This window comes from Vanessa tameamea, chromosome 2, assembly GCF_037043105.1.
Source record: "Vanessa tameamea isolate UH-Manoa-2023 chromosome 2, ilVanTame1 primary haplotype, whole genome shotgun sequence".
NCBI lineage: Eukaryota > Metazoa > Arthropoda > Insecta > Lepidoptera > Nymphalidae > Vanessa > Vanessa tameamea.
Genome location: NC_087310.1, coordinates 1,087,665 through 1,112,405, shown reverse-complemented (window position 1 = coordinate 1,112,405; position 24,741 = coordinate 1,087,665). Strand labels below are relative to the sequence as shown.

Genomic DNA, 24,741 nt, shown 5'->3' with positions numbered 1-24,741 from the left:
TAATTTACTTCTTTAACTGAAGCCGGTTAAAAATATAAATCGTTCGTTTACTACAGTATATTTAAATTGAAATCGTGATCATACATGTAATGCATGAAAACAATCAAAATATACTTTATTAAAGTAGACTTAAAAGTAAAGCTACCACCGGTTCGGAAAGTAGTTTTTTCCGAGAAGAACCGGTAAGGTACTCAGTGGTTACTCTTTTCCAACATATTGTCAAATGATCGATATACACGTGCATTGTTTCTACAGTCTTCAAAGCGGCTCCACCGAGTCCACCGTCAGCTGCTGCTGATTTCGGTTCAAGTTTAGACTCGAACTTCCTCAAGTCGATTCAGAAACTGCTCACCAACCGGAACTACATCCTGCTACTTATCTCTTACGGCCTCAACGTCGGAGTCTTCTACGCGATCTCGACACTTCTCAACGAACTCGTTCTTACCTACTATCCGGTAACGTACACCCTGATTCTATAAGTATATCTTTGTTTGAATATGCTATGCATACGGCAAGATGCTCTGCTGCGGTAAACACCTCGACGCTTACTGGGTGGCTTAGCGATATTAAATTAGCAGGTTCTAAGGGTTTACGTATACCCTTAGAGCGATCCATAAATAAATAATAAATAAATATTGGACAACATCACATACATTACTCTGATCCCGATGTAAGTAGCTAAAGCACTTGTGTTATGGAAATCAGAAGTGACGACGGCACCACAAACACCCAGACCCGAGGCAACATAGAAAACTAATGAACTTTTTCTACATCGACTCGGCCGGGGATCGAACCCGGGACCTCGGAGTGGCGTACCCATGAAAACCGGTGTACACACTACTCGACCACGGAGGTCGTCCATCACCGGGAGCATTCGCCTGTATTGTAACAGTTCTGACTCGAGCAACACATACGTTAGTAAAAAGCACTGAGCATTACATTGGGCAACCTGTAATGATACAATTAGTCTGAAGTTTTAAGAACAACTGACTCAACTGCAGGCGAATGCTCGTCAGTTAAGTGAGGCAGTATAGCAATGCTCAAAATTCAATGTTAGACTGTTACATGTCAAATGAAAGCTCTTTGCGAGAGTCCCCCATTGTCATACCGACTCCTAAAACAATGATTACAATATAATAATAAAGTATTATTAATACAATATTATTAACACATAAAACGAGACCATCTATGTATATTTGCATATCAGGTTTTAGAATTTTCCTTTAACTCATCCCTCATTCTTTTAACTGTGATTCGTAATGTATTTTAATTTCAGGGTGCAAACGAAGATGCGGGTCGTATCGGTCTAGTGATAGTGGTGGCTGGAATGATTGGCTCAGTGGTCTGCGGTCTCATCCTCGACAAGACCCACCGGTTCAAGGAGACCACGCTCGTCGTATACGCCGCGTCGGTGGTAGGAATGATCATCTTTACCTTTACCTTGGACTGCGGGTACATCGCTGTTGTTTACTTCAGCAGTATCATTCTTGGGTAAGCGTTTGCTCTTAATACTGAATGAGGTTTTTATTGTTACTAGTAATTCGTAGACCGACTGGTACTTATCCCAATTTTTGTCTACTATATAATAACTATTTATTAAACCGCGTCTAAAAAAATATTATAAAATTTAGTGTCGTGGTTTGCGATTTTTTTTTCTGCTTGATGACGTCTGACACTTGATAGCCTACCGCATGTCGTTTGCAGAAGAGTTAGTAAGGACTTAATATTCAAATAGTAATGTAAAAACTGCTGGACAAATGCATTTTTACTTTTTAAGGAGAGGGTTGGCACGCATTGGAGCAGCACAATAGAATATAAGAAACCTTATTTCTCACTTTGCGCAGCAGTTATATTGACAGATTGTTAACTCTATATTCAATAGTTAGTTTGACAATGTGTCTCAGTTTGATAAAACGCTAGTGCAGAGGTGATCGAATACATACTATACAAGTATCTATCTCATACTTTCAGATTCTTCATGGCCGGCTACTTGCCCGTCGGTTTCGAGTTCGCCTCCGAAGTCACCTATCCGGAACCCGAAGGGACCACCTCCGGTATTCTCAACGCTTGCGTTCAGGTATTATTTTTAGTTTCATTATAAAAACTAAATGAATTTTCCATATCAAAACAAACAAAAATCTTTTATCGACGACTACGTAACCGTGGAGTATTTCTTGATTCTCATTCTCGGAAACGATATTTTGCATCGATCGTAGTTTTACATTTCATTACGAAGTCCGTCGTTTAGTTCGATTTTGACGCAAACTGTACCGGCCCGCTCAGATATTCGGCATAGTGCTGACGCTGCTGTTCGAGTGGATGCTGGGCGCGGCGGGCGACCGCTGGGCCAACCTGGCGCTGTGCGCGCTGCTGGCGCTCGGCACGGCCGTCACGGCCGCCATCCGCCCCGACCTGCGCCGCCAGGCCGCGCAGAACAAGGCCTAGGCCGTGGCCTTCGAGTTTTGTCTCTTTCGTGTAACTTCTACATACCAAATACTTGTGTCGAATGATTCGAAGGTGCCGATTCGAATCGAAGTTTGACGGGAACAGAAAATTTACTATCATTTTATTAAAATCGGGTACTAATTAAAGATGAAGCTGCATCGAAAATTAGTTTCGCGAAATACGATTAATCGGTTCAAATTATAAATGTGGGTAGGGTATTATTTTACATAACATTATTTAAAAAACGAATGCAAGCAAACGAATGTGAGTTTGGCTATTTATATATTATTGTAGATAAATTAAAAAGTTTTTGAAATTACAATTTTTAATATTTTTTTCGAAAATAATAAGAAGATGAATATATTAACAATATTATATATAAAATATATTTCATATTATGCTTATAGTCCGATAAATATTAATTACATTCGAAGAAAATTTAGTTCCATAACCGCCACCACCACGTAAAAAAAGTCTTGAAACAGGGCGCCCACAATGCATGCGAACTAAATATCGTAATGGTTAAATATAAAGATATTACTATTCTACGAATAACGAAAACTAATCTCGACAACACGGGGTTGTAACTAAATAATGTTTATTATACACGCATTGAATCATTACGTTTTCAAAATGTAATAATTCAATAGTTTTACTTGGTTTTACATTTATTTCAAAAATATCAATGACCCGGTAAAAACAGTAACATTTTTTATAAAATTGTATTTACAAGTGTTTATGTGTGCCTTTTAATTTTTGTAATCTTTAAACATAACCGAAATTTTTAACAAAAATTTACAATTACATTCAAAATGGCAGCTACATCGTAATGGTGAATCTTGGGCGCCATTTTAAATTAATGCTACTATTGTAGTTAGTCCCGTAAACGTATATTTTACAGAAATGAAAATTCTCAACAAAGTTTATGCAAGTTAAATTATACATTACTATATGAATCGCTTATCAAAAGACCGGCGAATAAAACTGAGATTTTTTTTTTATAGTAAACCTTATATTACTTACAAAATAGTTGGCGATTTAATTTGTTAGTTCATAGAATATGTCTTTATTTGTCTCCATAAATATTCCTTTATTGTTCATAAACAAATATATATACAGATTAAAAAATCGTTAACTTATGTTTATGTTTAGGATATTTTTAATATTATAAAAGTTTTATTTGCGTTAGTATATATAATTGTAACTTATATTAAGCTTTTATCGATATGTAGCCTAAAAATACAAATAATTTACAACGTATATATTAAAAATAACTGCATATTTTAAACAAATATACATATACATTATATATTAGATGTTTTTGTAGGAATTTTACCAAGTAAAGGCCTAGATTCGATAGTAAATAAAAAACTTTTAAATCCTTTAAATACGTGAGATGTTCTGTAAAATGTGACAATAATTGTGTGACTACAACAAATGGGTACTAATTACCTTACATTCCAAGGTATAGGCTGTAGGATTCCTGTGTGATAGAATAGATATTTTTCGTATAGAATTTGTGAAAGGCGTTTTGTGTTTTGACAAAAATATTTAATACATATTCGTATTTTAGCCGATTTGAAATTTGAAATTGATAAGTAAATCGTATTTTTATGAATTATAAAATAAATAATGCTGGCTACACAAACTTTGATCCCAAATAGGTTTAATTATTAGTATTAAGTTTTTTTTTAATAAGGCTAGTAACATTTATTAGAGCCTACATGTTCATGGTATGACAATGCTTCTTATATGTATGACAATATTAAAAAAGTGATATACATGTTGATATAAATCCAATAAAAATTGTAGTTTCTAGATATGCATTACCATTGCTTAATGTGTAATTAAGATAATTATTGTACTTTTTTTTTTTCACTGTAAAATTATTGTATGTTTTTTTTTTTGTTACAATTTACATTTTTTTTCTGTTAGCAAAGGCTTGTGATTTAGTACTATATGAAATTACAAAATTTGCTGTGAGTTTTAATATGAACCAGTATTATTATATTTATTGCGTGTTTTGTTAGTTGATAAGTTTTTTTGTGTACACGATATTTTGTTTCAAACGGTATTATGGTTGTGTTAACATGAATATTTGCAAATTAATCATAAATGTGAAACTTACTTTATTATTAATATGTAATTAACTTTTTTTCAGACGCAAATAGCACGATTTTGCTGTAGGATATTTCTTGTCTGTGGTATTTAAGCAAAATTCACTATTTTGTATTTTGTGTGTAAAATGTGTAATAATAGAAATTCTAACTGAAAGTCAATCTTTTCAAAATAAAAATTTAAATTAAATATTTGGCCTGTTTATACTTTAATGAGTATTTGTATCAAAATCGTAAAATTAAATTACGTCTTTTATTATTCAAAAAAAATTAAATGAAAAATGCAATAATAATAAAAATTGTAATATTTTAAATAATATGGACATTGTATTAATGAAGATGGACTTACCGCTTTAAGACAATAACGTAATGTATGTTCGTAATTATTAATACTGTATTTTAAAAGTATCGAATACAATGTTTTGAGAGTTTAAGAACTACCAACATTTAAAGCTACAATTATTATCCATGCCTATTTAAAAAATCGATATTAGTAGTAGTATTTAAGAACTCTGTTAAATAAAGTTGTTTAATAAATGTTGATGTGTACAATTCAGTTATTTATTTCAACAGTTACCTACTTTACCTTCCTACTCATACTTAGATCAACAATATCAATGTTATTGTTGATCGTGATATAAGTAGTTAAAGAGAATATTTCTCCTTAAAATAAGCAGAAACAGTTTTTTTATTGTTCGTTAACTAGGCTGTATAACTGCCGTCTTTGCCGCCCTAGAATTAAAGGAACGAAATTATGGTAGCCTCTGGTTAGTGGTTGTTTTTGTTGACAATACGTCAATGTTGTTGCTATGGCGGCATTTTTGTATTCAGTGTTGAATATTTGTTCCAAATCGAATATTATTTGGAAATTATATTTGTGACTACAACTAAAGCTTATGTGATTACTATGAAACGTGATTTATAAAGTTCTCTATTCTTTAATGTGTGAAATATATAAATATCTTAAATGCTAAGCTTAATGCCATATACATAATATATTAATACTAAAAATATTTAATAGATAAGTTATTATGATGAGTCGTGGTAAAGATAACAAAAACATTGTGTATGGTACATGTAAGAGTCATATAAACAGATCAGAAAATGGTGAGTGATGTTTTCTTACATTTAACGTAAACTAATACAAATAATAAAACGGGATACAGATAGGATATTATATTATAAGAAGCGTAAGTATAGACAAATTTACAACATTAATACATCAACTTACTATTAAATTGTAAAATATAGCTTGTTAAATTAATCCTAATTCAAAATTATTGCAATTAACAGATTTATACAGAATATGTCCATCAAAATTAAGTAAACAGGAATTAGAGGACTTATACTTTGCATTATTTGATAGCAACATACAATTGAAAAAAACTTTAAATGGACAGAGAGATGAAATCAAAGTGTTAACCACAAAAGTACAAAGACTGACAGCATTAGGAAATCGTAACCAGGCTTGCTGTGCTAAAAGTTTGGCTGTTATAAATGAACAAAAAGAATTGTAAGTAATGTTATTTATAGACATCTAGGAAAGTATGCATATTTAAATAAAGACTAGTGCATATCTGGGAGGAGCAAAATAATCAAGAGAAGTCCTAATAAAAATGATTTATTTAAAAAAATCTATGGCATAGTTCTGTTTTGTCTTTAAATAATTAAATTTAAATATGTTTTTTATGTTTGTAAATAGAAGGCAGACCAAAACTATACAATCTGATGATGAGTGGCCAAGGTCAACCAAAAAGATTAGCTCTCAGAAATATGAACTGATTTTGCACCTTCAGTTTACCGTCAACCATGAGATCTAACATATTGTATTTTGCCTTGAGCCTATATTGCAGTTCATCAAAAGATTTCTGATGAATTAGTGGTAGTTATCTATAAAGGTACTAGAGAGAAATAAAGTCCATAAACATGCCATTAAATTTATTTATACTAATATTGTAATTGCAAAAGTGTCTTTCGGTAACAATTTCACGGCAAACCAGTAGTAAAACAGGCAATAAGAATGGAACAGAATCTATGATAGGTGATGTATTGACTTTCTAAGTTACTGCAGTGTTTGTTTAAAATGTGGTTTTAACTTATAACCAAATAACATTAGCGGAACTATTTGCCTATTTAACTTCTTAGAATAAAATAAAAATTATATTTTTTTCAGAATAGTAGACTTAAAGAAGACTAATGAGCAACTATCAGAGAGAATTCGTCTTCTCAATATGAGACTTTGTTCTGCAAAGCAGTTTTTAAGACGCGGCACAGCTCAATCTACTACACGCTGTTCAAAATGTTGTCTAGCTTTCAATACATCGATTAAGTATGATATTATAGTTATTTATTGAATATTTTTTTTACAATACACACTGTTCTACTCATTTAGTTGAAAAAGCTTTTCTAAACGAATATTAATATGGGATATTACATTAAAAAAATTAAAAACTCAATATTAATTCCTTAAATTGAATTTAAAAATGGTCTAGTAATGTTTTTGATATTGTTTTATTGATAATATATCGGACCATACATTAGACATGTACATGATAATGAGCGGAAGACAACTTTCTTTACACATGCCATGCGAATATTATTTTTGTTTAATATTGAGTGCATGTGTTTTTAATATGTTATATTTTAAATTTACTGCTTTACCCAAAAGTAAATTATTGTTTTTTTCAGTTGAGATTTACTTTGCAGCAACTCTGCTTTACTACTAAATTTATATTTGTAAGAAATTGCAATAACTGTTTAGAATGGAAGCAATACAGACGGAGATTTTTAGTATTTGCATAAGATATGACGTGTTTGCTATTGTAATTGCGTCAGGCGTTTCGTGAATCGTGTTCACATCTATATTCTTCAACGAAGCTTTATTGATCGTGTATTTATTTCGTGGATGGTACTAACCTAACTTGACCATAAATGAGAAATAAAATGTATGATTGTGAAATTTATTTTGATAAAAATTTTGTACAGTTTATGTTCTACATTTTTGACGTTTGAAAGCGACTGTATCACATAAAACGGAACGTGTGGTCTACTTAAATGATATATTGACAAAAAAAGATTATTGTTAACTAGTAACATTTTACAGGAACTCGTCCATGAGCGCGCTTTATACCAAGAGAAGTGTAGCCAATGTTGGTATCGAAGCCACGTCATGTGAATTTTTAGACAAGTTAGTATTTTGTTTTAATTTTTAATGAAAATGAAGGAAGAATCGATTAGGTCGAGATGAATGATGATTTTCTTTTATTTCAGAGAAAATATACCGGTACAGTCGACAGAGAATACTACCACTCAAAATGAAACGTAAGTTTACGTTGATTGTTGTAGATACAATACCTACAAAATTTTACTTACCTACTTTTACAAAACAATACGCTCTCTTAAGTTCGTTTGTGTTTGTTTTCGAAACGTTCTGAAGCGGATAAAAATTGCTATGGTATGCATGGTCTTTCCACTGCGTATCCCATGACCATACTTTTATTCTACAGTATACTTTGTAAGCTTGATAAATATTTTTTTTTTGTAAAATCATTAATTCTTGCACCAAGAAGGATGTATAGCTTTCCGAAAACTTCGGTGAATTCGAGTAATAATAGAATTAATGTATATTTTATTTAATAGTAAATCAGTCCGTGACGAGGACTGTCAGCAAAACAAGTGTCGAACTATGATAGACGAGTTGAAAGAAAAGATTGCTATTTTAGAAGAGGTAACGTATACATAACATTATTAATATAATACCTAACGCAAGTTACATAAGCGAATCCTTTGGTTTTTGAAACATTACATACATAAACGTTATTTCAAATATGACCTTGAAATTCATTTTTAAATTTTGTCTAATATATTACATGCAAACGATGAAAAATTTAAATTAAAAAAAAAAATTGTTTAAATGTGTCTCTGGTGATCAAAGGCATATTAAGAAGAAGCATTGAAGCTTATTCCATAACAATTTATAATTCACTCGTGTTCGACGGTGAAGTCGATTATGGTGAAGAAACTTGCGGATACATATTCAGCAACCTTATGTTCACCGATTTACCACCAGGAGTTAGTCAAAACGCACGACCAGTACTCGGAGCGATTGAATAAATCAACCGAGGAGGTTACCCTGCTCAGGAACGAGAACACTCGAGCCAGAGCTGAACGAATAATTGCGGAACGGCACCTGCACACACAGTACGGCGATCTGCTGGAGCAGCTGCGAGCAGAGGAGCAGCGATGTGGTGAGTGAATATTATTTACATTTGCAGGAGTTACATACTGAAAAATGAAGACCCTTGGCAGACGTTGCTACCCATCTGAAAGGTATTTGTTTTTTTATATATTATGCCGTCATCAGACATCTTCAAATGTAATTTTCTCAGAAGTGATATGACGATTTATTCATTAGGAAGCGCAGTGAAGTCTCTTCTAATTAGAACCGTTAGGATTGTTCTTTTCATGGCAACCACCGAACTCCTTTTTTAACTCTTATTTCCTTGGCAACCGTGAATGCCGTCAAACGTTGAGAGCAAACGGCCCATCTTATCGAGCATAGACCACATAACACACATAAACGTTATTTCGATATGTAACAACGATTCGCGCTTCTCTAACCAGCACCATCTATTGAGAACCCGTTGATATAACTCATTACATCACCCCACCGGGTCAATTCGACCCCGACCCATTGGGTAAAAACACAACGACACGGTAGCTGCTCGCTACCGTTGAGGACAAGCCCGGGTAAGGAGGCTTGCCTCGAGGCCCGTACCCGGGTTGACCCCTATAAGGCCAAGCAGGATGAACCACCACACACATTCATTACATAAATATTTTTTTAGGTTATCTAGAAGCTCGGTTAATGATTGAAAAGGGCAAAGTCTCCGAATTGGAGATGCGACTGAAGGCGGCAGAGCTGTCCAGACATGTCGCCAAGACGTTGGAGAAACAATATACAAGTTCCATCGTGAGTACATTGAAAACGTCCCAAACATATCGGCTGGTGAATTTCGAACTGTTAGGTTAAAGTATCTTTATTTGGGGCGCCTTGGAGCTTATCCCATCACGCTGCTCCAATGTTTGATCCAGGATTGGATACACGTGTGAAATAATTTTATCAGACATAGGCATGTTCCTTTGCATGGTTTTCCTTCAATCAATGATGATATCATATAAACATAATTTATACCTTTATATCACTTAGGGATAATGTAGCTTTCCACCAGTAAAAAAAATACAATCGGATCATTAGTTGCGAAGATTACGCCCTACATACTAACAAACAAATTTTACCTCTTTATAATATTTAAAATAAAAATAAATATTAATTCAGTCTTCTAAATAAATGACCAATAAAGAACAATGATTTCTAAGGTCCTGAAACACAGCAGCTCTTCATTATCGGTGAATAAAGGAAGTCCAGACAAGGCGAACGATGATTCTGGTTACACTGATATGAGCCAAGACAAGAGTCGAGGGAGTAGCAATAAGGTGATACATTTATATTATAAATTCGCGGTGGTCGAGCTCTGTGCAAGCCCAGCCGGTTAGTTACCACCCACTCAGCGTATCCTACTGCCAAACGGAAATACTCAGAATCCTCGTATTTCGGTTTGAAGAGTGCGTCAGGAATTGTTAATGACCATTTTCCATCAGATGGCCCATTTGATCTCCCCCTAAATAAACCATTTAAAAATATATATATCAACATATTTTTTCATTAATAATGATCTTAAGAAATATAAATTCTTAATCATTATACCAAGCAACGCGTCTAATGTCCGCCCGCTCAGAGAATGCGTTTCCAACATCGAAGAGACGATGCAACTGAATTTGACGATAAAAATACCACCATTGTTCATTTGTCATTTTAAAATTATTTATTTATAAATAAATATATATATATCGGACAACATCACATACATTACTCTGATCCCAATGTAAGTAGCTAAAACATTTGTGTTATGGAAATCAGAAGTGACGACGGTACCACAAACACCCAGACCCGAGACAACATAGAAAACTACTGAACTTTTTCTAAATCGACTCGGCCGGGAATCGAACCCGGGACCTCGGAGCGGCGTACCCATGAAAACCGGTGTACACACTACTCGACCACGGAGGTCGTCAAAATATAATATATATGTGTTTATATATATATTTCATTCTCTGATAGATGTTTATGTCCATTTTGTATTTGTGTCGTGTAATACTCAGTCAGCGCAACAGTCATGCCCTACTTATAGACGTCAGGATCTCTCGGTGGCCGGAAATTCCATATCACTTGGTGAAACCGAAGCAGCTATGGTGGCTCAAACGGCTTGCTCAGATACTATCAGTATATCTATACTAATATTATAAATCCGAAAGTAAGTCTGACTATTCGTCTGTCTGTTACTCTTTCACGGCCAAACCTCTGAACCTAATCTAATAAGCGATGAAGCAATCTTTGAACCGCAAGGAAGGACACAGGCTTCTTCATCAATGGGAGCGGACCCGCGAGCGACAACTAGTAACTAAGACTTTTCGGACTTTCAGGGTTTGGTCACTGGGCAAAATGACGACCGAGACATCCTAGACCAAATAGCCAGCCTCCAAGCGGAGTTAGTCAGTTTGAAACATTCCTTCGTAAGTATAGTGTACATTAATTATATTTACACTATTCAGTACGCTCAAAGAAACAGCTCCAAAAAACTTTTTAGTGGAGTTCTAAAACATTTGATTCCGATGCATAAATGCCATCGTCTTGAAAACCTTCTCGTCGAGACAATGTGATCGGTCTTGGTACGTGAGTGAGTATAATTTTAGGCACAAGGGATATAACTTCTCAGCTGCCAATTGATGGCGTGTGGAAAGAATGGTTTATATATCCTATGGTCTCAATGTTTATAGGCGGTGGTGAATACTTACCATCAGGTGGCCCATCAGTTTGCCGCCCGCCTACCAATATTATAGTATATGTCGGCCCACGTTTCCTAAGCAGATGTCTAAAGCACGCCATTGATCGCTTCGCTCGCTTGATTTTCGATTCCAGAGTTAATTCAAGGTTTCACAATATTCGTATTAATAACAATTAGTGCGAATTATAAAATGAAATATGATTCTCGAAGACTTAAATTCTTATTTATTTTTAAAAACCTTCGACCTTTTTTAACCTTTTTTAAAAAAATTCCAACTCTTACTTATTTTGTCTCTTGCCTTTTTATTGTTTCCGAACAAGCTATCACAGCTACTTACCATTATTTCAGAAGAATCACAACGAAACCTCTGAACAGGAACCCTCATTAAACATCGATAACTTCTTGCAACAGAAATCAAATTATGGGGAGAGTTCAGAAATAATCGACGGTGACTTTGCTTCTCATACCAGAGATATTGGAAACATCGACGCGTAAGTATTTCATACAAGTACACCTTAAACATACGCCATGTGTTACCCATTTCATACAAACAATTCGGGTTTTTATAATTCGTAACTACGAGCTGACGCCCCGCACGCGAGAGTCTGTTTTGTCTACCTCCGTTATACTTAAGCATTAAACGAATATTTGATCGTGAATAAAAGCCGAATAAAATAAATTTTATATAAAAAATGAGTAATTACACTATTAATGACCAAATAATATTTAACAAAAAGTTTTATTAAGTAGCCTGCTGTCCGTATCGCGAGATCGAGGCGAAGATACAAATGATGATTCCAATCAAGAATGCCATAAAAAAACAGATGAATATAATTCAAAGGATCAAATACTAGCTTCAACTGGCAATGTTTCAAGAATACCGCGGTTAAAACAAATCATTAGAAGTGTTATAACTGAGCTGAAACATAATGAAATATTTAAAAATAAGACTCCGGATAGCAACGTTATTGATAATGAAGAAACAGCAACGTTACTAAACGATGATTCATATGAAAATAAAATTGATAAAAGTGATGGAAATAAATTCATTAACATCGGCGCTAATGGCAATGAAGTTTACAACGAAGTCGTTAATAATAGACGGACTGATCTTAATATTCGCAATTCGGAGATAAAACAAAATAATGATCACGTTATTAAGACCTCTACGATATCTAATAAGCAATTATCAAAAGGGGCAGATTGTAGTAAAAAAAAAACTGTCGTCCAAACATCGATGAGCGAATCTAACGCGGCAAATATTGCACAAGAAAATGCTTTGCTAGACAATAGTAAAGATCAAACCGTTGCTAATGTGAGTTCGACAAATGAAGGTGATAATGAGTCTTATGTTCATAAAGTTAAAGCCGAATCTCCGAAATCAAGAGACAATCTAAAATCGGACACAAATCTTATATCCGTTGATAAAACCTCCGTTTTAAACAATGACATACAAAGGAATGCCAGTCACGTTAAAAGAAGAATGTCATATGTTATTGAGACTAAACCGGTTAAAGATAAATTTGAAAAAGTCGCAAGTGATGATCATCTTGGTAAATTTTATTTATTATTTCTGTAATTCCTGTTATTAATCTTAGTTTAATTGGCAATATTTTTCCTACTATGATAAAATATAAAGTGAATGATATTTCACCTCAGAAATAGATGGTTGCTTATAAATTGTCCTTTTTTAACGTTTGAATGAAAAAAATAAAACATCACACCTACATTTTAGGGTCAAGAACTTACTCACTCGGACTCAAAAAACCGGCTCCCCTAGCAACCTCCAGTCCACAGCAGCGAACCTACCGACGAGGTTCAGCTGAGGTGATGCGAGCCCTGTCTCCCGACAGCACCGAGTGCGAAATATCTTCTCTCACAGACCTGCCTGATGAAACCGATGGTATGGAATTCCGAGTGAAAATCGAGGACATTTCGAGGAGTTATAAAATATATACCGCGATTGTAACCAAGTACTCGTTATTAAATCTAAACTTACCAATATCTTATACTTAAAATTCGTACCCGTTATAGACGACATGCCTTATTTGTTTGTCATCTATAATGATTAACGGCTCTGGTTTCTTCTACGGAATTTATCATAAATAAGAGCAATCGAGTTACATTTCTGTGACGACGTGCCTTCTTAAGAGTTTCGAGCCATCTACGCCGGACATATGCACTCTCTATTTCTTCAATCTTAATCCGAGGTGACGGCAAATCCGACACGACTGGAATAAACTAGGACCTCGGGGTCTGCGGCCTTATGAGTAGCCACTAGATCGACGAGCAGTCAACTAAAATTATCATTTATTTATTAATCAACACGTTCCAGATAAAAGTCCTCTCGACTACATGTCTCCTGGTGAACAGCGCGGCAGCACGAGTCAATGGCTATCATCTGACACGTCACTGAGCGAGGGGGAGCTTTTTCCAGGTATACACGCACACACACACAGCCCACGTGAGATGCTTCGACAACACATGCAATATTTCTATCTTAAATAGCTCATAGTATTATAGATATGGTACACGATATATAAGCCGTAATCGGATGACGTTTAAAGGGATGGTGTCCATTTAAGTGACGGGTCCTAGCTGGGGTAGGACTAGCTAGGGTTTTGCGCCTGCTGGCTAATCCTCCCCTTAAATTGTATAATATTAATGTGTTAGTTAATTTTACAGTTTCGAAGTCGTCGTTCGACGAAGTTCATATGAAGAAGAAAATTGATGTTATTGGGTGAGTTTTTGTGTTTATCTAAATACATCTCAAACAAGGTCCGGATATACGATTAAGAATTAAATCTAATTCGATTAACTCTCTGTAAATATTGCTAGAATACTATGTCACCTGCATTAGATTAGACGCGCTCGTCTGATATTAACGGCAAGAGGTGGGGCTCCAACATGACAAGGAGTTCCCGCAGGGGTCTATACTTGGTCCTACTATCTTTTCCATATACGTAAATGATTTACTTTATCACGAAGGTGTAAATTGGAAGCGTGTGTACTTCCAGCGGCGAATCTTCCATGCAGGAGGGCCTGCGCGAGGCCCTGCGCGCGGCGGGCGCGGAGGTGTGGCGCTGCAGACGCATGCTGCGGTCACACCCGCGCGCGGTGCCCGCGCCTGCGTCCCGGTACCCTTATAACTACACCCTGCCTTTAATTTGAAAACATGTCACAAGTTAGAGCACTATTATTTAATGAGACATTTATTTGATGTTGATTTAGGTTTTTATTTATAGGTATAGAAAGGTACACCGCCGTTTTACATTCCATATATTTCTCGTAACTTTAGATTGACGTAAGCGTTACTGTCTATTTTATATATTATTTTTTTAATTGTTATAATGAGGTCCCTACACTTGTTTGAATCTCCCAAATTGAATGTGTAATTAAAGACAAATTCAACTAAGAATACAATGCTCAGTGCAATAATGTTGTTTTATAAAAGATATATGAATCAACCACTGCAGTATAACATAGCCGAGCCGCTTGATCGGCATTGCTGATTACACTACAAACAGTTGGGGCAAATCGCATGAAATATTAAATCAAAGATTAGTTTATCTATGTATATTCTATATTCGATTAAAATACGGTTATATTATAAGATACCTCATCTTAAGCTACTGATACTTAATAATAATAAATATTGGACAACATCACATACATTACTCTGATCCCAATGTAAGAAGCTAAAGCACTTGTGTTATGGAGAATCAGAAATAACGAAGGTACCACAAACACCCAGCCCCGAGACAACATAGAAAACCCATGAACTTTTCCTACATCGACTCGGCTGGGATTCGAACCCGGAACCTCGGAGTTGCGTACCCATGAAAACCGGTGTACACACTACTCGACGACGGAGGTCGTTAATATTAAGTTTATGTGAGAGAGATGTCAGTCTTCCTTACCAATTCCACGGTGAAACACAAGTAGAGTCTCTTATTAGGCCATGAGATCGTAGAATTAAGCCTTCACTTTAAATTAAATTTAAGATAAATATTAAGTAAGCCTTATTTTGATTACAATGGTGCTATTTTTGGTAACGTTTGACTGTTCAAATGAGTATATATATGTAGGTAAATATCAAAACGTTGGTCAATATTGTAGAAGCACGTGTACTAAACTATTTCGTAAATATTGATTTGCTACAAAAATTTAATAAAAAAAGACATTATATGTATACGTCGTGCATATAAACATTCGCCGAAATGCACATGATAACGTAGCATTTATTTTTCCATGGCCATTGCCCATGCACAGGAGGCTCACGTGACGGAAAGTTACTAACCACCGCCCATGGACGTGGACAAAATTGAGCTTCTAGTTGCGTTCCGGGCTTTACGGAACGAAGAGGCTCTTTTCTTGAAAGTTCTCTTGTCATATCGGTTAGGAAAATTTGTTGGTTCCACTGAGTGATTGTGTGAAGCAAAAAATGCCTTTAGCCCTTACGTGTTTCTTTTAAATGTTATAATAGCATAATTATCCTATTTTATGAGGTTACGTTTCGCTAAAATAAGGGATTTTACGGATCAATCTTTAAAGAAAATAAATGGTTGTGTTAAGTTTTCCAGTTTTAAGTGTAAGCCGATTATTTCTTTAAGTATTATATTTAAATATTAGTAATATTTTTTGTATGTATTTATAGTTCTTCTATATTATCTATGGTACCTGTGTTAATTTTTTTTTAAATTAAATAAATAAAAAACATTTTCGATTTTGTTTTATTTACTACCTACATGATTAAGTCACGGATCTAAATAAAATAAAAGATTGCTAATGTATCAAATTGCTAAAGAAACTTAATACGTTTTAAAGGGCAACAGTCCATACTGAATGACATTTGTACTGTTTTATAGTCATTCTAAACAAATCTCTATTTCGTACAAACTATTCTGATGTGCGTTAAACTAAATTTCATTCTATATGCGGTGGTCACCAACACCTAGATTTTTAATTGCATAATCAGCATTACTTGGTAAATAGAGAATAGCATTTTTTTATGGATTTCAAAATTTTATTATTAAACTTTTTTTTTAAATAAATTAACTAACATTTATGCTTAACTCGAGTTTAATATGAGAAATCAAATTAATATGTTACGTTTTACATTGAAGATACTAATTTAATTAAAATCATTGTCACATATCGTACGTGATTAAAATGTAAAGTATTTATTGTCTCGACACACTTAACTTTTGGCAAAGATCATACAACTATTTTCGAGTGATCGATTGGTGAATTTATTTTGAGACATTATAAACCAAAGTAACTGCGCGCCTAAAATAGATCATTCTATTTTAATTTAAAAATTATGTACCAAATTTTGATCCACTCGGAATAAAGTTTGTACAGTCATCCAGTCCATTCCGTTTAATAAAAATAACAATAATTTACTTTATTTATATTTAAGTAAGGTGTTACAGAAACTCATCTTATAAAATTTAAATTTACCTCCACGTTAGAATATAAATCCGCAACCAACCGGCCAAGAAACTCGAGAGCTCCGCTTTTCGACGATTAAATTAAGTATGGTTATTAAATTATTTTTCAAGGTAAAATTCCTCTAAGTCTCTTAGGAGTGAAAACACAATTTTTACTGTTTAAAAAATCATTTATACATCTATCTCCGAGGTTGGGCAGGATTTGCGGGATCCCTGTCTTGCCGCGATGTACCAGCTGTTTCCAGTTTGATTCCTCCGATCAGGGTTTTGAAAAATAACTTGAGCCTTAATATAAATCAGTAATTGTAACGTGGACAACTTCTTGACTAGTCCATAAATTCAAGGTCGTTCAGCGAGCTACACTTGATGGAAGGGCTTTTGTGCAAGCCCCTGGTAGGTACCACCTGATCATAACAAATTCTACCGCCAAACAGCAATACTTAATATTATTGTGTTCCAGTTAAAAAGGTGAGTGAGCCAGTGAGTTGGCATATCATTTGCGATGGAAGGAATTAATATATCGGTGGCCCATTTGACAAAAAATCGGTGTAGCTTCTGAAATTAGCAGACTTTGCAGTGGGCTAGTCACATAAGTCGAAGAACCGATGACCCTTGGGGCCGACGATTCTTAGAGTTAAGAGCACGTATCGGCAAACACACGATCAGACCAGCCAGAGAGATCAATTATTGTTCTGACATGATGTGGAATGCCCAAAACTGGGAGTTTTAGCGACCTTGACCATTGAAGAGGCCCTTATTCTGGTAGATTATAATGAATGTCCGATGATGATGATGAGTTAATTAATGACTACCGACCGAACTAAAATAATCATTAGGAAAAATACTATAAAAAATCAAAATAGGGCTGCTAAAATATCTGAAACACATTCAAGAACGCTATGAAATCCATCGTAGCCATTAATGCAGTGTCAGAGTCAGTCATAGTGGTGTGACGGCGTGCGACGGACGCGCTAACGCGACCGAACCTCACGAACGACTCGGAACCGTTTCGTAATACAAGTTTCGTTACCCCGAACCCCGTCACCTTAACCCACCCCTACACGTGAACATTGTTTACACTCACCGCGAGTGACGTTTACGTTCCAAACAAAATTCGGAATAATATCGCAACACCAAATAAATTTATAACTAAATTTTTGTTTACTAACTCAACATTTTACAACTCAAAATGATAACCAAACAGATTTAGACGAAGAAATAGATGTTGACGAAGTTTAATAAACCAATAAAAATCGAAGTGAATAAAATAATTATAAAAAAAGCTAAATTACAAAATAAAAGTGTATAATTATAATAATTGACTATGACTACCCACATAATAAAATCAATAATGTAATGTTTATAATAAGAGAAAATATTTGTACGAGTCAATTGTAAATTTAATTTGTTGTGATCAACAAGTATTTTATAAAAACGAATTTGTTTACAAGTGTTCGGTCAAAAGTATTCACGTACCAAAGTTTGTGACACATAAAATTCAAGAGATTAGTTTTATTACCATATTTTGTGCGTTAATTTATCTGGGCCTTATAGATTAAATATAAATATATAACATTTTTAAAAGCAAACAGAATAACAAAAAAATTAACGGCTGCTTGATGATCCAAATGTCAAGCACAAAGATAAAGAAGTCTGGACTTAGCTAAGATTAATCGATCAATCAATCTGCGTGCATCGGCGCTAGGCGTCCTTGCCCCAGTGACGTGCCAAAGACGCGGACGCATTTAGCCCAGTCTATCCGCTCTGAAATGTTTTAAACTTTCTTCCTCAACCTATCAATCGATTAACAACCTAATTGTCTTATCGTTAAGGTGATAAATGCTAAATACATAGCTTGTAATTTTCGATCCCTTGAAACTTTCGTACATTTTCTTCAAAGGATTATGAACTTTATTGCTCTTGTGATAAGCGTGACGTATAAGAGTGGAGTGTTACGCATTTCAAACGTATCTTCGCCATCGAGCACTGACATTTGGATACGGAAAAAATATTTCATTTGTTATTTTAGTGTCAGTTACAAATGTTGTTTTTTTTTATGGCAACAGTGATTCAGAGCTCGGACTTTTTAATTGATTGGAAGTTGAAATGAAAAACGTTGTTTCAATCTAGGGGGCATAAACCTTAATTTCATTCCGCTATTACACGAACTATAACAGGAGCCACGCGTAATACTGGTCGTAAAACGGATATTGCCCACACATCTATTTTTGAATTCCATTCAACCTCTTGAGAATGAAAATTAATCCAAAATATATTTACATTTGTGCAAGATTAAGATCTATTAAATCTAAAATGCCCTGAATTACAACATCATTATCAACAGTGTCCGCTCTAATTTTATCAATAGTATAGTTTGTTCTATTCGATTTCTCGTCTCCAACATTATATCGGTTTGTGATTCACTCAACTAATTAATAGAAGCCATTAAGATGCTTCCTTTATCACTCTGCCATCAATAATTATAGATATTAGTAACTTTCCATGCAACCAAATCGTCTGTACTTACGTACGATAGTACATAATATTCTTTTCTTTATCCGTTATATATATTCTTTACCTATTTCGATGAGTTTGCATTACAAAATCTCATCACAGAAGTAATAAAATATATTTGTTCCGTTTCTTACTTATGGTCTATTTGGAATATTTGAAAGCTTTTTATTTCATTAAAATATCAATTATTAACGATTTCACATATCTGTTATATGTAGAAATATAATATTCTAAAAAAAACTTTGTAATACTCCGGATACTGATATTTCGGAGACAGAAAGTCGATATTTCAAATTTTGTTTATAATTTAAAGTGTGATTATAACAGGATGTCAAATGTGCCAAATATTCCAGAGCCGATCCTGATCCAAATAGTGACCTTGATATTATTTTAGTTCATGACCATTATTCCGCATGACGAAAGTAACAGTTACAGAATATTAAGATTTGACGATCTACCCAATTATTATGTAAATCTTTAAGAAAACGAGCGGTTTGTGTGGCCGAGCTCACTTAACGTTAAGATTTATAGTTCTCGCGAATGTCAACGTCAATAACATCGCATTCCTATTTATGTAAACAGATTTCGGATGTCATTGAACGAAATACTTTACAGAGCGTCGGACGTCCTTTCTTTTATTGACAGATTCTTTCAAGCGCAATTTTCGCGTCGATTTTTAAATATATTTTTTTTATTTTTATATGAACTTACAATAACCTTACAATCCTACTGACTTGTGATTTGTTTTTTCATAAAATCAGTCTAATTCTACGAGTGCTATTGCAAGTTGTAATCTTCCAAGAGCCTAGCAGGCTCAATCACTCGCGAAGAGTAATATGCAGGAATGCACTTAGTGGTAGGAGTTAGTGCAAGTCCGTATTGTATTATGTTATTATATTCATATTGTATATCCTGTTCCGGTAACCAGTGGGCCAGTGTAAGTACAGGCACAAGGGAAGGAACATCATATATTATTATACAATATATTACAAAATATTATTGTTAAGTACTTGAATAGTTAGTGGAACAACCATCTGGAATTGGTTACCTTGACTAACTACCATTGACTGGCAGATGCGCAGAGAGAAAGATGTATTATTCTTACAAAAAAGTTACCCTCGCTTCCGTATTGAATGAAATTAGGAATCATTTATTCTTGCTTAAATTATATTAATTCGATTTGTTTCAATAATAATATGTTGATTTAAATAGTAATTTTAAGTATAGCTACAATTTATTTGGCATGATTTAGTTGGCAATTGGTTGATTTAAATTCCTATTGTAAAAGCAATCCATACCAAACCATTAAATAATTCGTAGAGGAATTATTTACGTGCAGGTGTCGGATGTGTCTTTGGCAAAGTTGACACAGCGAATGCATTCCGTTCTTGATACGAGTTTTATTATGTTTTATGCATAATTAAATAGAACCTAAAAGTATAAATTGTTGAGAGAAAATAAAAACTTGTAATACACGATTTTTTTTAGGTATTTACTAGCGAGAATAATTTAGAAAATATATTTTGTATTAAATATTTTTAAACAATAACAATTATAATAAGGATTCATAAAATAACAATTCATAATCCGTAAGTTATCTGTGATGTGAAAATTCAAGTCGGTGATATAAAAGTGAATTTAAAATTGATCGAATGAACGATAAAACACAACTAATTATAATTAAACACTCACTAACACATACAAACACACACACAACACACACCATGGACACCCAACACAATACACGTGACATCATGAGCAAAGAAGCGATAGGTCAGTGCGCTAAATTTATACACTATAAATTTGACAAATGTTGCAATTGTAAAAAAAAAGTAATGCTTAAAAATATTCGTATATTTTTATTTCTGACGAGAAAGTACAATTTTACTTTGATGATATTTCCAATTTAAATGAACTAGTGTGTTTTGTTCATTTCATGTATTTTGTTTATTTTATTTATTTACGAATCTGTTAAATCAAATTACTTCTCATATATATAAAAACTGGCAGTGTGGAATTTGGCGTAACAAAAACTCCTGATACTAAATCGTATACTTCAGTAGATTTTGAAAACACTAAAAATATATTTACTTCACTATACAACGGAAGTAAAATTGTAGAAACACCTTTATATGAATACTAATTATTATTATTATTATATATATTATTATGTAGCGCTCCTAATGCTTAAGTAGTTTTAAAAACATAGCTTTATATTATTTACACACAAGACTCTGAACAACTCCCCTCTCCCTTCCGTATATACACATATTACTTCTCTAACATGCACTCCCAAGTCCATTAGCATAAATTCCCTTATATGTAGACTGATCGTATACTAAATATCATGTACGGCACTAATAGCACAAATAGCGTCTAATTTAGCAAAAACATCTATCCTTTCCTCTGTTGAAATAATATCTCTAACATACGCATCTTCAACACTGCTTAGATCTCCACCCGTAAGGCGTAGCTAAGAATATTTTCGCTCTTGTTAATATGTTTTACAGCCATTTGTTCCTAAATAGTTTCCTATCCTGTATGTCCGGTTTCTGTATTTGACATATCGTTATTATACGTCAGTAACCGATCGCGAATGAGTTACAAGCAGATAGTCGTTCCTAAAAGTTTTTACGTAATTTGGGATATACGACATCAAAACTTACGAAGCGTTTTTTATCGGGATACTTTTGAATTACATCTCGTAGACTAGCAGTACCAAACCTACGGATGTTAGCAAAACGAAAGTTTTTTGAATACAGTAACCGGACATAAATTGTGTACAGGCTAGCGTAATATTGTTGTACTAGAAAGTAAATTATTGATTCTTAGCTGCGCCTCCTTTAGCTCATCGAATATCATCGGTGCGTAGTGTTACCGGCGAGTGTAGTGACCAGTGCGGTGTTATAGAATTCGGCGAGTGGGTGAGCCGAGTGGCGGTGCCGGCGCTGCGCTCGAGGAGACTCAGCGAGCAGCGAGCCAGGGCGGCAACTCTAAAGAGCAACATGGAAGTAAGTTCACTTAAAATCACAAATTGAACATAAACGCATGTCATAAAAGTATTCCAGTAAAACGTATCGCAGAAATGTTTTTTATAGAGATCAGTCAAACCTCAAAACGTACCTTAATATTAGTTTAGATAAATTTCAATTAATTTCGATTAAACTGCCATTTAGATTTTTAGGAGACGTATGAAAACAATTGATTAGAGATTAATTATTTTTAAAAAATCTACTGAACGAAAGATGTTGATAGTTAGAGATCCAATCACAGACCTAATTAAAAAATACAATAAAGCGGAGCTCTTTTGTATCTTATCTTCCTTTAGTAGTGGTTTACGAGGAAATTATATATATATATATATTCGCAGTCCGATTCCAACTTTCCCAATCTTAAGATAAGCAAAATATCTGCAGCATTCGGAGAAAAAGCAGATGTAGATGCTGCAAAATTTTAACGCAAAGCAAAAAAAAAAGGACAATTATTATTTTCATATCTGAATACAAAGAAAGTATATCGCATAGCAAAAATAATGAATACAACAATATAGTAAAAGACGAAACATACAATAAAAGACGAACTTATAGTCTATTTCTTTAATGGGCCTTCGAGGGACTCCTTATGATAAAGAACTAGCAACGCATGTTTAATGAATGAAAAACCCCTACGTCGCGGAAGCATTAACCAATTTTCAACTAAATATAATATTTAAGTCTTGGCTGATTTCTGGCCACAGTATCTCAAGGACCACGCTGAAGATAGTGGCCAAAGTTAGGTGAAAACAGAGACTCGTTATTTCACATTCACATCTCGATGGGACGGAATTTCGGCTCATCTTGATCATTTGTATTACCGACTACTGTTTATAGTGCTATTTTGATGCACAAACAAACCATATTTAACTCGTATTAGACAGCTCGGAGATCGCGAGTAAATCAGATGACGTAAAACACGTGCAACCCGCATTAGAGCTAAACTTGTGGACGTAGTGGTACTAAGACATAAATTTAAGTTAAATATTAAGATACCTCATGATTTTTTTTAACTTGGCCTTTAAAAAATTTAAAGCTCATGTCAAAAAAACATTGATAAGTAAGGCATATTAGTCAATAAAAGATTTTGTTAAGGATATAAAGCGTGAACTTAGTATTTGCTGATTTCTAGGCAGGATATATAAAAATTTAACTGTACTTTACTGAAATACTCTAAAATTAAAATGGTGGGAAAGAGTAGTAAACAAACGAACCATAATTACAAATAAATAAAACAAATAATTTGTTCATATTTTTTTAATTACTTTACTTTTTTCATTATAATATAAGTATATTTCATTATAATAATAAATAAATAGACATAATCAATTTATTTATTATTTATATTACCAAACTAAGAATGTTAATCACAAATAGTCGTAGATTATGTCCACTGGGGACACCACTTTAAAAAAACATGTATATTATTGTACTCTACCGGAAAGGTGATGTGAAAAGGAGTGCACGTTTAGAGAAACATAAATATTACGTTTGAAATCAAATTTTCTCGAAAACGTTTAGTTTCCCGAGAAAATATGATATAATCTATTTTTATTGGAAATTTTATGAGCTTCAAGTTTAATAACTACAATATTTTCATAATTATGACCGTTTACGAAATAATCGCGAAAAACTGTTTGTCGCGACCTTTGACCATGATAACTCTCTTAGCGGCACATGGATCAATGGCGACTTTTGGGATTTTGTTTAGAACCACAAAATTCATCCAAAACTCCAGCTTTCCCCATTTTTTTCCGAAGTTCGGTCTTTATTTTGTCTTTATGCACTGGACTATTAGTATTGTTTTGTTCCGGTTTTAAGGGTGCGTGAGCCAGTGAATTTACAGGCACAAGGGACATTATATCTTAGTTCTCAAACTTTCTCTTCAAAAAGGAGTAGACTGTTAGTTTCACCTACCTGCGTGTTAATGCCTTCAGCCGCCTTAATGGTTTTAAGATACCTACCAGAAAAAGTAACAGCACATACACGTTCCATTGCTGGGTTAAGGATATCTTTCCGTTTGTGGAGGAGGTTTGCAGCTTATTCCACCACCCTTTGATGGAATAAGCTCCAAAGTGGGCTGGTGCATGTGGCAAAATTTCATTGAAATTACTAACATGCAGGTTTCCGCGCGCCTTCCATCCATTCCTTCACAGCCGGGCACGTGATTAATTATAAATAGAAATTAAGCATATGAAAATTCAGTGGTACTGACCTGGGTTTGATCCCACAATCATCAGCCGTCTCGGCCAGCAAAAGTATTCCCGAGGTATAG

At 34.1% G+C, this 24,741-nt stretch overlaps 5 protein-coding genes across 11 annotated transcripts in view; all 5 read left to right on the top strand.

The window, feature by feature from the left end:
• LOC113398217 (uncharacterized MFS-type transporter C09D4.1) overlaps nt 1-5,118 on the top strand; it is a 61,151-nt gene extending 56,033 nt beyond the window's left edge. For all 4 annotated transcript variants that reach the window (XM_026636840.2, XM_026636841.2, XM_064215741.1 and 1 more), the window contains 4 exons: nt 256-455; nt 1,277-1,491; nt 1,972-2,077; nt 2,284-5,118. In XM_026636840.2, the coding sequence (XP_026492625.2) occupies nt 256-455; nt 1,277-1,491; nt 1,972-2,077; nt 2,284-2,445 (683 nt within the window). In that variant the 3' untranslated portion in view covers nt 2,446-5,118. The remainder of the gene's footprint in view (nt 1-255; nt 456-1,276; nt 1,492-1,971; nt 2,078-2,283) is intronic.
• A 244-nt stretch (nt 5,119-5,362) lies between these two features.
• Nucleotides 5,363-8,882, top strand: LOC113398180 (uncharacterized). Its single transcript, XM_026636787.2, has 7 exons — nt 5,363-5,669; nt 5,856-6,075; nt 6,736-6,891; nt 7,666-7,749; nt 7,833-7,883; nt 8,202-8,289; nt 8,632-8,882. Exons 1-7 carry the CDS (start codon nt 5,594-5,596, stop codon nt 8,815-8,817), a joined length of 861 nt encoding a protein of 286 aa, XP_026492572.2. The 5' UTR covers nt 5,363-5,593; the 3' UTR covers nt 8,818-8,882.
• Nucleotides 8,883-9,429: 547 nt separating this feature from the next.
• Nucleotides 9,430-12,864, top strand: LOC135193454 (uncharacterized). Its single transcript, XM_064215994.1, has 6 exons — nt 9,430-9,534; nt 9,942-10,058; nt 11,106-11,195; nt 11,816-11,958; nt 12,218-12,782; nt 12,829-12,864. Exons 1-6 carry the CDS (start codon nt 9,430-9,432, stop codon nt 12,862-12,864), a joined length of 1,056 nt encoding a protein of 351 aa, XP_064072064.1.
• Nucleotides 12,807-14,935, top strand: LOC113398181 (uncharacterized). The gene is made up of 5 exons (XM_026636788.2): nt 12,807-13,020; nt 13,203-13,370; nt 13,803-13,904; nt 14,153-14,207; nt 14,485-14,935. The coding sequence occupies exons 1-5, from the start codon at nt 12,951-12,953 to the stop codon at nt 14,636-14,638; spliced, it is 549 nt and encodes a 182-aa protein (XP_026492573.2). The 5' UTR covers nt 12,807-12,950; the 3' UTR covers nt 14,639-14,935.
• Nucleotides 14,936-17,847: 2,912 nt separating this feature from the next.
• The window catches only part of Obsc (Obscurin), a 415,125-nt gene continuing 408,231 nt past the window's right edge, over nt 17,848-24,741 (top strand). The window contains exons 1-2 of one of the 4 annotated variants that reach the window (XM_064215690.1): nt 17,848-17,931; nt 22,345-22,445. In XM_064215690.1, coding sequence (XP_064071760.1) covers nt 22,440-22,445 — 6 coding nt within the window. In that variant the 5' untranslated portion in view covers nt 17,848-17,931; nt 22,345-22,439. Of the gene's footprint in view, nt 17,932-21,025; nt 21,208-22,344; nt 22,446-24,741 lie in introns of those variants that run through there. The other 3 variants (XM_064215693.1, XM_064215684.1, XM_064215687.1) reach the window with 3 other exon arrangements.

Bases quoted from the DNA above. Each gene is read 5' to 3' on its own strand.
- LOC113398180 (XM_026636787.2), top strand. From the start codon at position 5,594: ATGATGAGTCGTGGTAAAGATAACAAAAACATTGTGTATGGTACATGT. The intron at 6,892-7,665 runs GTATGATATTAT...AACATTTTACAG, and splicing joins GCTTTCAATACATCGATTAA to GAACTCGTCCATGAGCGCGC. The intron at 7,750-7,832 runs GTTAGTATTTTG...CTTTTATTTCAG, and splicing joins TCATGTGAATTTTTAGACAA to AGAAAATATACCGGTACAGT.
- LOC135193454 (XM_064215994.1), top strand. From the start codon at position 9,430: ATGATTGAAAAGGGCAAAGTCTCCGAATTGGAGATGCGACTGAAGGCG. The intron at 11,959-12,217 runs GTAAGTATTTCA...TTTATTAAGTAG, and splicing joins GATATTGGAAACATCGACGC to CCTGCTGTCCGTATCGCGAG. The intron at 12,783-12,828 runs GTGAGTTCGACA...ATGTTCATAAAG, and splicing joins AAGATCAAACCGTTGCTAAT to TTAAAGCCGAATCTCCGAAA.
- LOC113398181 (XM_026636788.2), top strand. From the start codon at position 12,951: ATGTCATATGTTATTGAGACTAAACCGGTTAAAGATAAATTTGAAAAA. The intron at 13,905-14,152 runs GTATACACGCAC...TTAATTTTACAG, and splicing joins CGAGGGGGAGCTTTTTCCAG to TTTCGAAGTCGTCGTTCGAC. The intron at 14,208-14,484 runs GTGAGTTTTTGT...GTGTACTTCCAG, and splicing joins AAGAAAATTGATGTTATTGG to CGGCGAATCTTCCATGCAGG.